The sequence below is a fragment of the Acomys russatus genome, chromosome 8 (genome assembly GCF_903995435.1).
Source record: "Acomys russatus chromosome 8, mAcoRus1.1, whole genome shotgun sequence".
NCBI lineage: Eukaryota > Metazoa > Chordata > Mammalia > Rodentia > Muridae > Acomys > Acomys russatus.
The window spans coordinates 27,785,477-27,799,690 of record NC_067144.1 but is presented as its reverse complement, the minus strand read 5'-3'; the positions used below and the strand labels follow the sequence as shown (position 1 = coordinate 27,799,690).

The 14,214-nt window shown below is 45.1% G+C and overlaps 1 protein-coding gene across 1 annotated transcript in view; it reads left to right on the top strand.

The window, feature by feature from the left end:
• Sidt1 (SID1 transmembrane family member 1) overlaps window positions 1-14,214 on the top strand; it is a 96,266-nt gene that overhangs the window by 78,107 nt on the left and 3,945 nt on the right. Inside the window, exons 20-23 of the mRNA XM_051149975.1 lie at window positions 3,757-3,833; window positions 7,408-7,454; window positions 13,882-13,987; window positions 14,072-14,182. Of these exons, the coding sequence (XP_051005932.1) occupies window positions 3,757-3,833; window positions 7,408-7,454; window positions 13,882-13,987; window positions 14,072-14,182 (341 nt within the window). The remainder of the gene's footprint in view (window positions 1-3,756; window positions 3,834-7,407; window positions 7,455-13,881; window positions 13,988-14,071; window positions 14,183-14,214) is intronic.

The following is a 14,214-nucleotide window of genomic DNA, read 5'->3' as shown; positions in this document are numbered from 1 at the left end:
GAGATGGAGGGAAGAAGGGAAGAAAATGTGGGGGGACATAGGGAGAGAAGGTTGAACTAGAAGTAGAATTCGGTGGTAAAGCATGACCTTAGGCTGTACAGGAGTCTGGATCTGATCCCTAGCAAAAGAAAGAAATGAAGAGAGGGGGGGGAGGAATGGGGGAAGGGAGAAAAGAGGAGGGAGGGAAAAAATAAGTAAATAGATTTTCTTTACAGCCTAGAAGGGTCAGGTTGAACTTTAGAATTCTTGGTCCCTCAGAAGAACACTCTAGAATGTATCTGCTCTTCCTATCTCTGGCTCTGTGCTGTGCCTCAGGAGATCTCTGGCTCTGTGCTGTGCCTCAGGAGATCTCATAGAGACATAAGGACATTCAACATCCAGTGCCCGCTCATATGCCACACAAGTAGTAATGGCTTGGTGATGCTATGTCTCTGAAAGCATGCATTAACGCTGCTCTCCGACCTCAGGAGGAGGCTCTGCTGCCTCTGAGTGCAGGTCCAGGAATACTGGGGGAGGGAACATCAAGGTCCAGTAACCCATAATGAGATCTAGAAGTGGAAGGTTCCTTTACTTTATAGATTCTTCACTCAAGGGGCAATGAAGGACCTCGGAACTAAGGGCCCTCCCTTGTCCAGAGCAATCCGGTGTAAACAAGTGTCTGAAAGGCTAGAAGATCAAATACAATGTCGTCTCAATCTGTTATCTCAGCACTTGAAAGGTCAAAGATGGAGAACAGTGAGTTCAAGGCCACCTTGGCCACAAAGTGAGGTCCTGTTTTAAGTACACACACACACACACACACACACACACACACACACACACACACACACACACACACACCCTTCATAACTTAGCTTTCCCCCTTGGTCATAGAAGTTGTACTCTTCCTTAGGTAATGTACTTCCAAGGGATATTTGGTAAGGTTTTCTTATCATGCTCCATATTCCAGACCAAAATCTATAAGATTATACAAATTGCCAAAAGGAAACTAATCCGGGCTTGCTCTGCTTTCTCCCAGATTCCTGAACACAGAATTAAGTGGTGGGAACAACCCCCACCCGCCATCGTCCTGGAATGCCAGTGGGAAATACGTGCACATAGGAATATAACACAGGCTCATGTAATAAACATCTTTTGCTCAAGGGATCATTTCTCTGAGGGTCACAATGGGAAAGTGTTGTTACATACAAAGATTGATGAGGATTTATTCCCAGAGTGATGATTCATGCGGCATCCCTGGAGAGAGATGACGAAGGGGTCTCCAGGCAACATGGGACTAAGCACTGAAGCCCTCACTCACTGTCCTTCATTCTAGAAGGGCAGAGATGAAGTGGTCGCTAAAATTGTCCTGGAGAGTAAATCCCTCTGAAAGGAGCTTTGATTGCTAGAAAAGTTCACAGAGGGAGGTCCTCTGCAAATGGTGCAGGAGAGAGGGCATGACAAGAGGGAAGGGCGACTGAAAGACAGAGTTTAGTTTTAAGTTCTGTACCCAGGGAACTGTCCCCATGTGCTTGTTGTTGTAGCAGAGTCAAAGCCTGCTGTTAGAAATAAAAGATGGCTAAGGGGCGTTGCCCTTCCACCAGCTTTAGCAGGATGGCTACCCTGAAGGGAGAGAGAGACCCCAAGAACTTCATTAAGAGAGAGTTCTCCCTGATGGACAAGACAGGGTCCTGAGAACAAAGGGAGTTTCTTGTGCTTACAGCCTTGGGGAGCAGGGAGTAGTAGATCATGCCATGTGAGCTGGCCTGCACGTCAGGAGTTACAAGCCAGGAAGGCACTAGATAAAAGTAAAGTTTAAGTTGGACCCGGGTGTTACAGGTGAGGCTGGGCTTGCAACTGCAAGGCAGAGACTGCACCACAGCAGGCTGGCTTATGCATTCTGTCCTGACAGGCTGTGGAGGGAGGTGACCTGTGCCCTGACTGGCGGGTTGAGGATCTTCAACCTAACAACTGTTTCCTTGTGCCAATGATTGTGTTTAAAGTTGGTCGAAGGCTGGAAGTTCCATTAAGAGACAGTGGTTCAGCCATCCCTAACTCTCCACACATTTTCCCGACACCTTTGATGTCTCACTACACACTCCTTTCTCTGCAGTCCTCAGGAGAGCACAGAAAAGACAGTGGCGGCAACACAGAGCATGTTGTGAGTGAACAGAAAACCACAGAACCACTTGCCCAGGTTGCTACTGTGTTCCTTGTCTCAGACCCTACAAATTAGACCTCATGGAGAGTTCACAAGACCAAATGGCTTCACGGCAGCAATTGTTGGCTAAAAGTAGGAAGGAATAGAAAGGAGCCATGGTTTATTTTGGAAGGAGAGAAGTTTTCTGAGTGCCTGAGACAGTCAGAGTCCATAGCCTTCATGGGGGGCTAGGGGCGAGCAAACAGCACTTTCACGAATACAAAGTAAAGCCACCGTGTAAAGAAAAACAAACTAGTGAGTAGGTGGCTTAACTGTTTGGCTTCCTTCTTACAGATCATTTCTCTCTCTTCTTTCTTCTCTGCTTCCCACTGATTCAGATGTGTCTGACACAGGTAAATGTTCCTCAGTCCTTTGTAGGGGCCGCCTGGCTGTCTGCCAGCTCTGCCCACTGCTTGCCCTCGTAGGTCAGGCAGGCCTCATGGGAGAAGAATCCAGAGAAAGGCTCAGGAGCCAGGCTGCATGGCAACCCATGCTGGGGTGCATCGCTTCTGGGCCAGGCTCTTTCCTCCTGGTTAAGTTCACCCCCAGGCTGGCCCTGAAGCAAGGGGTGGGGGGAAGAGCCCCTCAGGGGAGCTAGAGGTCCACTCTCAACAGTCTTGGCTCGGGGGACACTCAGTCTTGCTTTTGATGTCAAGACATGAAGAGCTCACGGGAAGACAGCTCTCCTTTGATCTTGACTCTGAATGTAGCAGCTAGAACTCTGACGCTGAGCGTGTTCCATTCCAAACATGTCTTATTGGGGACTACATTTAAGACACCCTTTCCTGTCTTTCTCGACCCATCTGAACCGTCGATCCTTAATAATTTTGGACTCTGTTTCCATACTGCTACTCTTTCTAAACGTTCTTAGTGCAGCCCAGGACCTCTTTGTTCAGAACTTACTAACTCATACATGCACTCATAAATGTAACTCATAAATGCCTTTATAAACTAAGATCCTCGCCCACCCCCCACTATGGAGAGCAGCAATTCTAGGTAGATTTGAGGATCCCATTACATCTCTGAGGATAAGAAACCCCACCAGAGTGACCTGTAAACAATGGTAGCTTAGCTGAATTGAACTGGACGGTTACAGCTGCCTGCCATTCATGTCCCTTGGCAGCCTTTCTGCACTGTGATTCATATGCATGGTGTGCCCTCCAAAACGACATGATTTTCCAGATCAGTGGCTCTCAACCTTCCTAAGGCTGAGACCCTTTAATACAGTTCCTCATGTTGTGGTGACCCCCGACTGTGAAGTTATTTTCATTGCTACTTCATAACTGTAATTTTGCTACTGTTATAAACTGTAATGTAAATGTCTGTGTTTTCTGAAAGTCTTAGGAGACCCCTGAGAAAGGGTCGTTTGACTCCCCTGCCCCCCAAAGAGGTCACGACACACAGGTTGAGAGCCTCAGGTTGAGATCATATAGTTATTACTCACCTGTTAGGTGCAAAGCATTCTAATGGCTTTTAATGGAGTGCAGATGACACCCTCCTGGCCCCCCAGTCTCAGGTCACTTCCTACTATGTGTATTTTTTCTGTGTGTTTTCATCGTGTGATTGTGTCAACACAGATCTGGCAATCTTCCGGCGGGCTGCTATGGTGTTCTACACAGACTGCGTCCAGCAGTGCAGCAGACCTCTGTATATGGTATGTGCATGCTCCTGTGTTCCTTGGCCATCTCCCAGAAAATGGAGGAGCAGTGGGAGGGCCAGGCCTTGGGGCAGTGACTCAGACCTCCAAAAATCCAAAGGACTAGATGGCCTGAGGTGGCTGCCCTCCCTTTCCTGGGGAAAGAATCCTGTCGCTTACTCTTTTAAAAAGGCGAGCTATAGTGGCCCCGTTTTTATAAACAAAATATTAGCTAGCATATAAAGAAGCTAAAGGACACACACACACATACACACACTCCTTTTCAACTGCTATATACATTTTAGTTTTATTTCCTTTTTTGAGAACATTGTCAATGAGCACTGTATCTACATTACTCTCGACTCTTCTCTCTTCCCAAACTCATGACTCTCCAGTGATTATTGTTGCGTGTATATGTATAGATCTACATAGACATATACATGTATATGTAACCTTCCAAGTCTATTTAGTGTTGCCATATGTATACGTGTCCAGGGCTGATCACCTGGGATTGGAAAACCTCTATGGGAGCTTCTCCCCGGAGGAGACAGATTCTTCCTCTCCCAGTAGTAGCCATTGACCACCTGTAGCTCTTCATCTAAGGCTGGGACCATGTGGAATTTACCCCAGCCATGTTGGCATGTCAACTGAAACACACCAAACCTCTAAATAGTAATAATTACTGTGGGGAGAATCAAGGCAGGATATCTTTATAAATAATCCAAAGAGGTGCTCTTGTGAAGATGGTAACTCACACTATTTTTCTAAAAGATTTCTTTATTATGTATACATTGCTCTGCCTGTATGTACACCTGCACGCCAGAAGAGGGCATCAGATCACATTAGAGATAGGTGTGAGACACCATGTGGTTGCTGGGAATTGCACTCAGGACCTTTGGAAGATCAACCAGTGCTCTTAACCTCTGAGCCATCTCTCCAGCACTCCCCACCCTGAAAATTCACACTATGAAACAGTTTTACCAGGACAGTAGGTGGGAACTGGCACGGTTCTGAGCAGATTGGTCCTTTGGTCACTCTCATTGGCATATTAGTTTGCTTACTGTTGCTAAGATAGAGCACTCAGACCAAAAACAGCTTGTGGAAGAAAGGGTTAATTTGGCTTACAGTCCCAAGGAAACACAGTCACTAAATGAAGTCAAGGCAGGAACTGAAACAGAGACTGTGGAGGAGTGCTGCCTACTCGCTTGTTCCTTATGCCTTGCTCAGCCTGGTTTCTTATACAGCCCAGGACCTCCTGCCCAGGGGCGGCACCACCCACAGGGTTCTGTGTCTTCCCACCTTCTCACATCAATCATTAATCAAGAAAATGCCCCCACAGACTTTAATTTATGGAGGCATTTTCTCAACTGAGGCTCCCACTTTCCAGACGACTCATGCTTGTGTCAAGTTGACAAAGAAACAACAACAACAAAAAAAGCAAAACAAAAAACAAACCACCCAGCACATCTGGGAACTTTCACTTCCCACATGATCACCTCTGTATGTTTTGCTAACAGGAACATTGTTAATCTGTGGTTATTGTGTGATGGTTGGAATACATCTTTAAAATTCTCCCCTATAGTCCTCATGTGACCCGTTTCTATAATAAGCCTAAGAGACTAGGGTCCCAGCCCTGCCTTGGTTTCCTGGCCATCCACCTTAGGACGTAACCAAGTGAAGGGCCACTTACATCCTTTGTGCCTCAGCCTTGGCGTTTGTACAGTTCTGTGCTCAGATCTGATGCTGTCTTCTGCCCTGAAACGCTAGAATTCAGTAAGAGCCCAATTAATCTTATAACCAGAAGGATTTCCACATCAAGGAATACGAGATCTCAGCCTTACAAGCATGTGCAGGAAAAGTTAGAGACTTGAAGCGGGGGATTTTCTTTATCCCATCAGGACCTGTGAGTATTTGGGAAGTTGTCCATGCCTGGGCTACGAGCCAGGTAGGGTGATTAATGTCTTAAGTGTAGAACGATTCTAGCTTGACAGCAAAACTGGGCAGAAAAGGTCCAAAATTCTGCACATGCTCATGGCTCCCACACACTCACGGCTGTCTCTGCTGTCAGCCTTCTGGTCAGGCTGCTGCACAAAGCATCATCATCATCAGTACTGCCACCAGTCTGTGGGTCACACACATGGCTGAGCCCTGCCTTGTCCCTTGTCTGGGTTTCAACAAACATTTAATGGCAGTTCTCAAAGCATAAATGACACCACCCTGAACCATCTAGCCTAACACTCCTTCACACTCTGCCTGCTCACCTCTCCTTCCTTTGGCCACCTCTGATCTGCCTCTAGAAGGCAACCCTCTTCTGGTGCCTTTTTTTCAGTGTGTCATGTGACTAGACTTGAGTCACGTGGCGCTGTCTCAGACTTGCCTTTTTACCTAGTAACCTGCGGTTACATTTCCTCTGTGTTGTTTCCATGACATAACAGCTCACTTCTTCTTAGTTCTGAATACTCCTGCAGGGTCTATATTGTCTGTGACCCTACTAAAGGATGCTTTGTTGCCTCCAGGTTCACATCATTACAAAAAAAAACAAAAAAAAACTGATTTAGCAAGCATGGGCAGGCTTTTGCTTGGACCTATATTTTCAGCTCAGTCGGGTACATACCATGGAGAGAAATTGCCAGATAGATACCATGGCAAATCAGTATTTAGTTCTGTGGAAGAAACAAAATCAAACACCAAATTGTTCCCCAAAGTGGCAGAGGCCGTTTGTATTCCTAAACATATTAGTTTCAATGAACAAAATGTTGCGGCCGCTGCGTGTCTGCACCAGCGTTTGGCGTTGGTGTTTTAGATGCTCACTAGTCCAGACAGTCAATAAGCTGTTTGTGCTTTTGTTTTCAGATGGGGTCTCCTGGTGTATGCCTAGCTGGCCTGGTACTTGCTAAGTAGACAAAGCTGGCCTTGAACTCAGGGATCCACTTGCCTCTGCCTCCTCAGTGGTGGGATTAGGGCTGGAGAGATGGCTCAGCCATTAAAGGCTAGGTTCACAACCAAAAATATAAGTGGTGAGATTAAGGAATTTAAAGGGGGAAAAAGACTTTTAAAAAAAATATTGGATAGATCACTTAGGAGAGCAGAGAATTGGTAAAGTAGGAGAGAAGCGGCCACACACATGAAACTATAAGTACATGCTCCTGAAAGTGTTAAGTAGCAGCAAAGGGGCAGGAACAGATGAAGAATAAACCTCACTCAGAGTGAGCTCAACCATATAGATGGTCCTCTGCATCTCCCAGGCCCCGTTCCTGAACTTCAGGCTTAAGATTGTGGGTTAGGAGTAAAAATTACCTCCTCCATTTAGTCCTGATTGTTCAGTCGAGGCCAGAGTGAACACAAAGCAGTGGGTCCAGGTGCTCAGCTCCACTCACCCCTGTGGGGACAGCCACCCCCCTGCTTTGCTGAGCACACTTGCTTGCACAGAGCTGCTGAGTTACATCTGTCTGTAGTCAGGCCTAGCTGCTCAGCCTGGCTGAGGGTTAGTGCGACCCACGGAAATGCCATTCAACATGGCCAGTCATTGTTTCTTCCAGTGAGCTGTGAGCAAAGCAGCCTGGGCTCTAATACTCTCTTTTCCCTTTTCCAGGACAGGATGGTGTTGCTCATTGTGGGAAATCTGGTGAACTGGTCCTTGTAAGTGAAATTACATGAAATAATGCTTTATTGTTATTAATACCTGTAATGTGCAGCTTAATGTTTTTTGACATTTTACAAGAAAATCTGAAATTAAGGAGACAGTTAAACTGCTTGTCTCAGAGACTTGATTAAAAAGGCATCCTTCCTCCTGGAAAAAAACAAAGAAACATTCCGACAACAAACACTAGGAGGCTGGAAAGTGGCTCAGTTGGTAAAGACACATGCTATCAAGCCTGACAGCTTGAGTCCTATCCCTAGAACCCACATGGTGGAAGGCGAGACCCCCCCCCTTTACTGGTTGTCCCCTGACCTACACACATACATACATACACACACACACACACGTGTATGCATGTGCCACGATATGCTCATATACACAAATAAATATGTAGATAAAATATTTTAACTAAATGAATGCACTAGGAAGCTCTTGTATACTGGAAGGGGCCTCCTCTAAAACGTTGGTGCACTGATAGAATTTGCTAACAAGACAAATACCTATGTGGACAAAGTGATTGGATGGATGAGTGGATGGGTGACTGAGAGAAAGAAAGGAATAAAAAAGGGAAGGAAAAAAAGAAAAAAGGGAAGGAGGGAAAAAAGAAGGAAGAAAGAGATTGTACCCATGAGTGCAAAAAATACAACACAATTTAAAATTATCTTGTAGAACTTTGCATAATGGCTATTGAGGAGATATTAGTTTTTATTTTATTTTTTTGAAGATACATCTTTTTAAAATTTATTACTATTATTATTATTATTATTATTATTATTATTATTATTATTATTTATTCACATTACATCCCGATTGTAATCCCCTCACCCTTATCTTCCTTTTCCCATCCTCCCTCCCCATGACCTCTGACAGGTGGGGTCCTCCTCCCCCACAATCTGACCACAGCCCATCAGGTCTTATCCTGATAGGCTGCATCCCCTTCCTCTGGGTTCGGATAGGGCCTCTCTTCCTCAGGGGCAGTGATCAAATCGAGGGCACCCGAGTTCTTGTCAGAGGCAGTTCCCCTGCTCCCCTCCCTCCCCTTGTGGAGACTGAGCTGCCCATTGGCTACATCTGATCAGGGGACCAGCTCCTCTGCTTGCTGTGTCCTTGGCTGGTGCATCAGTTTGTGCAGGTCCCCCTGGGTCCAGATTCTCCAGCCTGGATAGTCTCCTTGTGGAGCTGTTATTAGTTTTTATAAAGTACTTCTTTCTTTCTTTTTTCTTTTTCTTTTTTTCTTTTTTTTTTTTTTTTTTTTTTTTTGGTTTTTCGAGACAGGGTTTCTCTGTGTAGCCTTGACTGTCCTAGACTTGCTTTGTAGACCAGGCTGGCCTCAAACTCACAGTGATCTGCCTGCCTCTGCCTACCAAGTGCTGGGATTAAAGGCGTGCGCCACCACTGCCCGCCAAGTACTTCTTTCTTACTCTGTGTGTGTGTGTGTGTGTGTGTGTGTGTGTGTGTGTGTGTGTACATGCACGTGTGCACACGCATGCGCACGCACAAGGGTTCATGCTTTGCTATTTCTCTCTCACACTTTTTTCTGGTCCAGCCACATCATTCTCCTGCAGTTTGTCCCCTTTCGCCCTCTTGTCCTTGTTCCCCCAAGTGAGCATAACCCAGAGCCATAACAGATGCAAATATAGTCTCTGCTGGATGAAATTATTTTATGCAACCCATTCACACTCCCGCACAGGACACACTTTATTGATATCTCAGAAACAAGTCACTCAGCCATTTTTATTCATGGCTCTCAGCTAATATGCTTCTCCAGCTCTGTGACATTTGATAGAAAAAAAGACTCCCTGCTCCTGATGCACATAATAAGGACACAATGCACTGAGCAGACAAGGTGTGTGGCCTCTGCTTTCTCACACAGCTATGGAGTGCAGCAGGTCCAATGAGGAGGTGTGAGATTTGATGACACACGATTCTATGTTTCCCTGGCAGAGGGCCTGCCTCTCTCTCAGTTGTTCTGGATAGACATAGAGTGATTGAACGTGAATGTTATTTTAAAAGAATCACTCTCAGACAGGGTCTGCTATAGCCCAGGCTGGCCTTTCAGCACTGCCCAACTGCTGCAATTCTAGATGTGTGCTACCATGACTTGCTCCCCTCCGTTCTTTACTTTCTTTGGTGCTGTGGATGAAACCCAAGGCCTCCAGCATGCTGAGCCAAGTTCTCTTCCACGGAGCTGTACACCAGCCCAAGTCCATTCTTATTAGAAGGTTAATTGTCTTAATCAGAACATACATGCAAACACGTGTTCATAGTGGCAGCAATCTACAGCAGATCTTCAGTATCTACACATCCCAGATTTGCAATTGTCAGTATCTACTTAGTGATCATTCTTTGTGTCTTCCCCCAAAAAGGAATCATTCCCATATGGTCCTGAGGAAGAAAACCTGTGTGTGTGTGTGTGTGTGTGTGTGTGTGTGTGTGTGTGTGTGAGAGAGAGAGAGAGAGAGAGAGAGAGAGAGAGAGAGAGAGAGAGAGAGAGAGAGAGAGAGAGAGAGAGAGAGAGAGAGAGAGAGAGAGAGAGAGAGAGAGAGACAGAGAGAGAGACAGAGAGAGAGAGAGACACAGAGAGAGAGAGACAGAGAGAGAGAGACAGAGAGAGAGAGAGACAGAGAGAGAGACAGAGACAGAGAGAGAAGGGGGGAGAGACTTCTGAGAGCAAGAGCACAGCAGTACATATGTCAAATTGCTAATTGATGAATCTGAAGAAGGTCCATCCATCATTTTTTTAGGGAGTCAAGGATTTCAAGATCTGGAAGGATGGCTTTTCACACATAATCTAGAACACGGTCAGCTGGACTATAAAATCCAAGGGTATTAATAACAGCTTTGCACTTAATATGCTTAAGGAATAAATTTTGAGAGACATGAGAAACCTGTCTTCTGAAATTTTAATTGCCTTATTAAGACACATAAAAAATTTAACCAAGTTAAGAGAAATGTCAAGGTCTAGGCTGAAGATAGATAACTGTTCTCCTGTTAATGAGTGATTTTAATATTAGAGCTAGAACTGAGATAATAGGCTTTTATTACAAAATGTATGTGCTTAGGCAAAAGTTTCAACAGTCTCTGAAAAGCAAGGTTAACAGGAGGAAGGAAGTGCCGAACTATTCCAACATTATCTAATAGAACTTTCTAGAATTATGTAAATGCTCAGTACTGCACAGTCCTAATAGGAACTATTAACATGTGGACATTGTGAGGTTGAAACGCAGCCAGTGTGTCTGAGGAGGTGGCTTTTAAATTTTTATTCAGTTTTAATTCATTTAAATTTAGATAGTCATGTGTGACTGCCATATGGATTGGCATAGGCTAGCCCAATAGGTCAATCTAATATTTTTTTAAACACACTAAAACAGAATGAGGCAAGCACTGATACAGAGTTAGAAGTATAAACCACTGAGTCAGAATGAAGTGGATGAAAGCAAATGTATTGGTCCAGACTGTATCCCGGCTACTTGGAATACTAAGGCAGGAGGATCCCAAGTTCAATGGCAGCCTGGATGTCTAATCAAGATTCTTTCTCAGAATAAAATACAAATGGTTCATTCCACGGTACAGTGAAGTCAGACAGAATGGAGACAACAAAAATCCTAACAAAACACTATGTCAATGTAGATTTCATCATGTTAAAACTTTTATAAACATGTGATTATATATAGATATGTACATACATATATACATATATGTATACACATACACACACATGGATGTAGTTTAGTGTGATACCTCAGTACATGTGTTAGCACACACGACCAACTCTTAGCCACCCCTCCACTCCCCACCTTCTAGTCATTAGTGTTCCTCACTCACGTTTGACTTTTCATTTCACTGACAGCCAACGGGCTCAGTGATCCTGCCATACATTGGCCGTGTGCATACATTCTTTTGCAAAGAACCTAGTCAGAGCGTCTGCTGCGTATGTGAATGTGTGTGCATGTGTGTGCATGTACATACACCAGGGAGCACCTTATAGAAGTCAGAGGCTGACGTTAGGTGTGTTTCTCTCGTGTTCTCCACTTATTTTTCAGGAAAGGGTCTCACACTAAACTTTTTTTTTTAAGATTTATTTATTATATATACAGTGTTCTGCCTGCATATCCACTTGTACAACACAAGTGGGCACCAGATCTCATTATAGATGGTTGTGAGCCACCATGTGGTTGCTGGGAATTGAACTCATGACCTTTGGAAGAGCAGTCGGTGTTCTTAACCTCTGAGCCATCTCTCTAGCCCCTCACACTGAACTTGAGGCTTAGTATTTAGACTAGACATCCTGGCCAGCGAGGTGCCAGGGTCCACCTGTCTCTGTCCTGGGGTTCCTGAAGTGCTCTGCCATGCCGGAGGCTCAGCACTCAGGTCCTTATGCTTACACGGCACGTGCTTTGTCCTCTGGGCCATCCCCATCCCTCATCTGCCTATTCTTAAATTGTAGTGTTTGTTTTCTGTGTTACTGTGTTTTGAATTCTTTGTGTTTTGTATATTGTTTAGTTTTCGTTGATGTGATAAACTCAATGACAAAAAGCAGGAGAGGGTTTCTTTCACCTTACAGTTGTAGTCCGTCATGAAGGGAAGTCACAACAGGAACTAAAGGCAGGAACTGAAGCAACCAAGTAGAGGAGCACTGTTTAGTGGCTCATTCAGTCTGCTTTTTGTTGTTGTTGTTGTTTTTCAAGACAGGGTTTCTGTGTGTAGCCTTGGCTGTCCTTGACTCACTTTGTAGACCAGGCTGGCCTTGAACTCACAGCAATCCGCCTGCCTCTGCCTCCTGAGTGCTGGGATTAAAGGCGTGCGGTCCAGTCTGCTTTCTTATACACCCAGGACCATCTGCCCAGGGGTGACAGAACCCACAGTGGGCTGGGCCTCCCACATCAATGACTGATCAAGAAAATGCCCTACAGACGAGTCCACAGGCCAACCCCAGGAGGCTTTTCCCAGTTGAGATTCCTCTTCCCAGATGACCCTGTGTTACGTCAAGATGACAAAAAGCAAAACAACAACAACAAAAACCTAGCTAGTAAAGATATTAACCAAAACATAATGAATCCAGAATTGTTGATAACCCTCTTCTCTGGTTTTTGTCAGCTGTGAACTGTTTGCTGTGCAGAGGCCTTTTAGTTTAATAAAATTTCACTTGTCAATTTTCACTTTTTGTTTGTCATAGTTCTTTTGTGTTGTGCTGGGGTGTTTGTTTGTTTGTTTGTTTGTTTTTGAGGCAGGGTCTTGCCATCCAATCCTGGCTTGTCTGGTCCTCATTATGTAGCCCAGGATAACCCAACACTTGTGGAAATCCTCCTGCTTCCACTTCCAAAGGGCTGAGATTAAAGGGGTACACCAGCCAACACAATGTAGGTTTTAAAAATATATTTATTTAAGACAAAGCAAAAACTTCAAGTAAGGAAACAAAGAACAGTTAGAGCTCAGTGTGGCCACAGAGGCCTTTTCATCCCAGCACTTGGGAGTCAGAGGGTACCCTGGTCTACAGAGCAAGTTCCAGGACAACCAGGGACACACAGAGAAACCATGTTTTAGGGAGGAAAGAGTTACAAATATTTTGTTTTACTGAATAGAAATTTGAAATAAAGTTACCTCTCAGAGTAAACGGCAGTGCTAAATTAAATGTGGACAGCTAGCATAGCTCATAAGGCCTGACAAGCCGATCGCTGAGGTAACCTTACTTGCAGTAATCTACTCTGACGGACTCATAATCTTAAATGAAATTAAAGGCAGTACATCTCAAGCGCTCTTTTATTCACAACAGTGCTGTTTGTAATCATGAAAAACTGAAAGGTTTGCCGGGCGTGGTGGCGCACGCCTTTAATCCCAGCACTCGGGAGGCAGAGGCAGGCGGATCGCTGTGAGTTCGAGGCCAGCCTGGTCTACAAAGTGAGTCTTGGATGGCCAAGGTTACACAGAGAAACCCTGTCTCGGAAAAAAAAAAAAAAAAAAAAAAAAAAGACCTTTTCCAAGAAAACTGAAAGGTTCTGGGAAAACTATTTCACCCATAGAGGAAAGATGGCTCTTCACAGTATGTCCACTTACAAGAACTTTGGGAAGTCACTAGAAATGAATGTTCTGGCAAAGATATAATAAATTAAAAATTACATCACTCATCAAGTTGTGTCGCTGTTACCCACCTTCTAGAGACACTTCAATTAGCAGAGGACCACATGGTCTCAAACAATGACACGGGCTAGTGACATGGTGGTCATCTTGGCTTGTGTAAGTACATCCTAGATGCTCACACAATGCCAAACTCAGCTACTGTGTATTTCTCAGGATGTGTTCCTGTCATCAAATACTGCGTGCCTGTACTGTAAAGGGTCTCTAAATAGTGAACTCCCCAGCAGTAGTTAACGGCACACCGGTGATGTGCCCTTTTCCTGCTGTCAACACCCTATCCCGCATCCACAGTGCCCTCTTTGGATTGATCTACCGGCCCGGGGACTTTGCATCTTACATGTTGGGCATCTTCATCTGCAACCTGCTGCTTTACCTGGCTTTCTACATCATCATGAAGGTGAGCACAGAGGAGGCACTGGCTGCACCAGAGGCCCGCCCACAGCAGAGGCTCCGGCCTCAATGGCTTTGCATCTCTCCACAGCTTCGCAGCTCCGAGAAGGTCCTCCTGCTGCCGTTCTTCTGCATCGTGGCCACTGCGGTGCTGTGGGCCGCGGCCCTGTACTTTTTCTTCCAGAACCTCAGCAGCTGGGAGGTAAGTAAGAAGCATGCTTTTTGTTTTGTTTT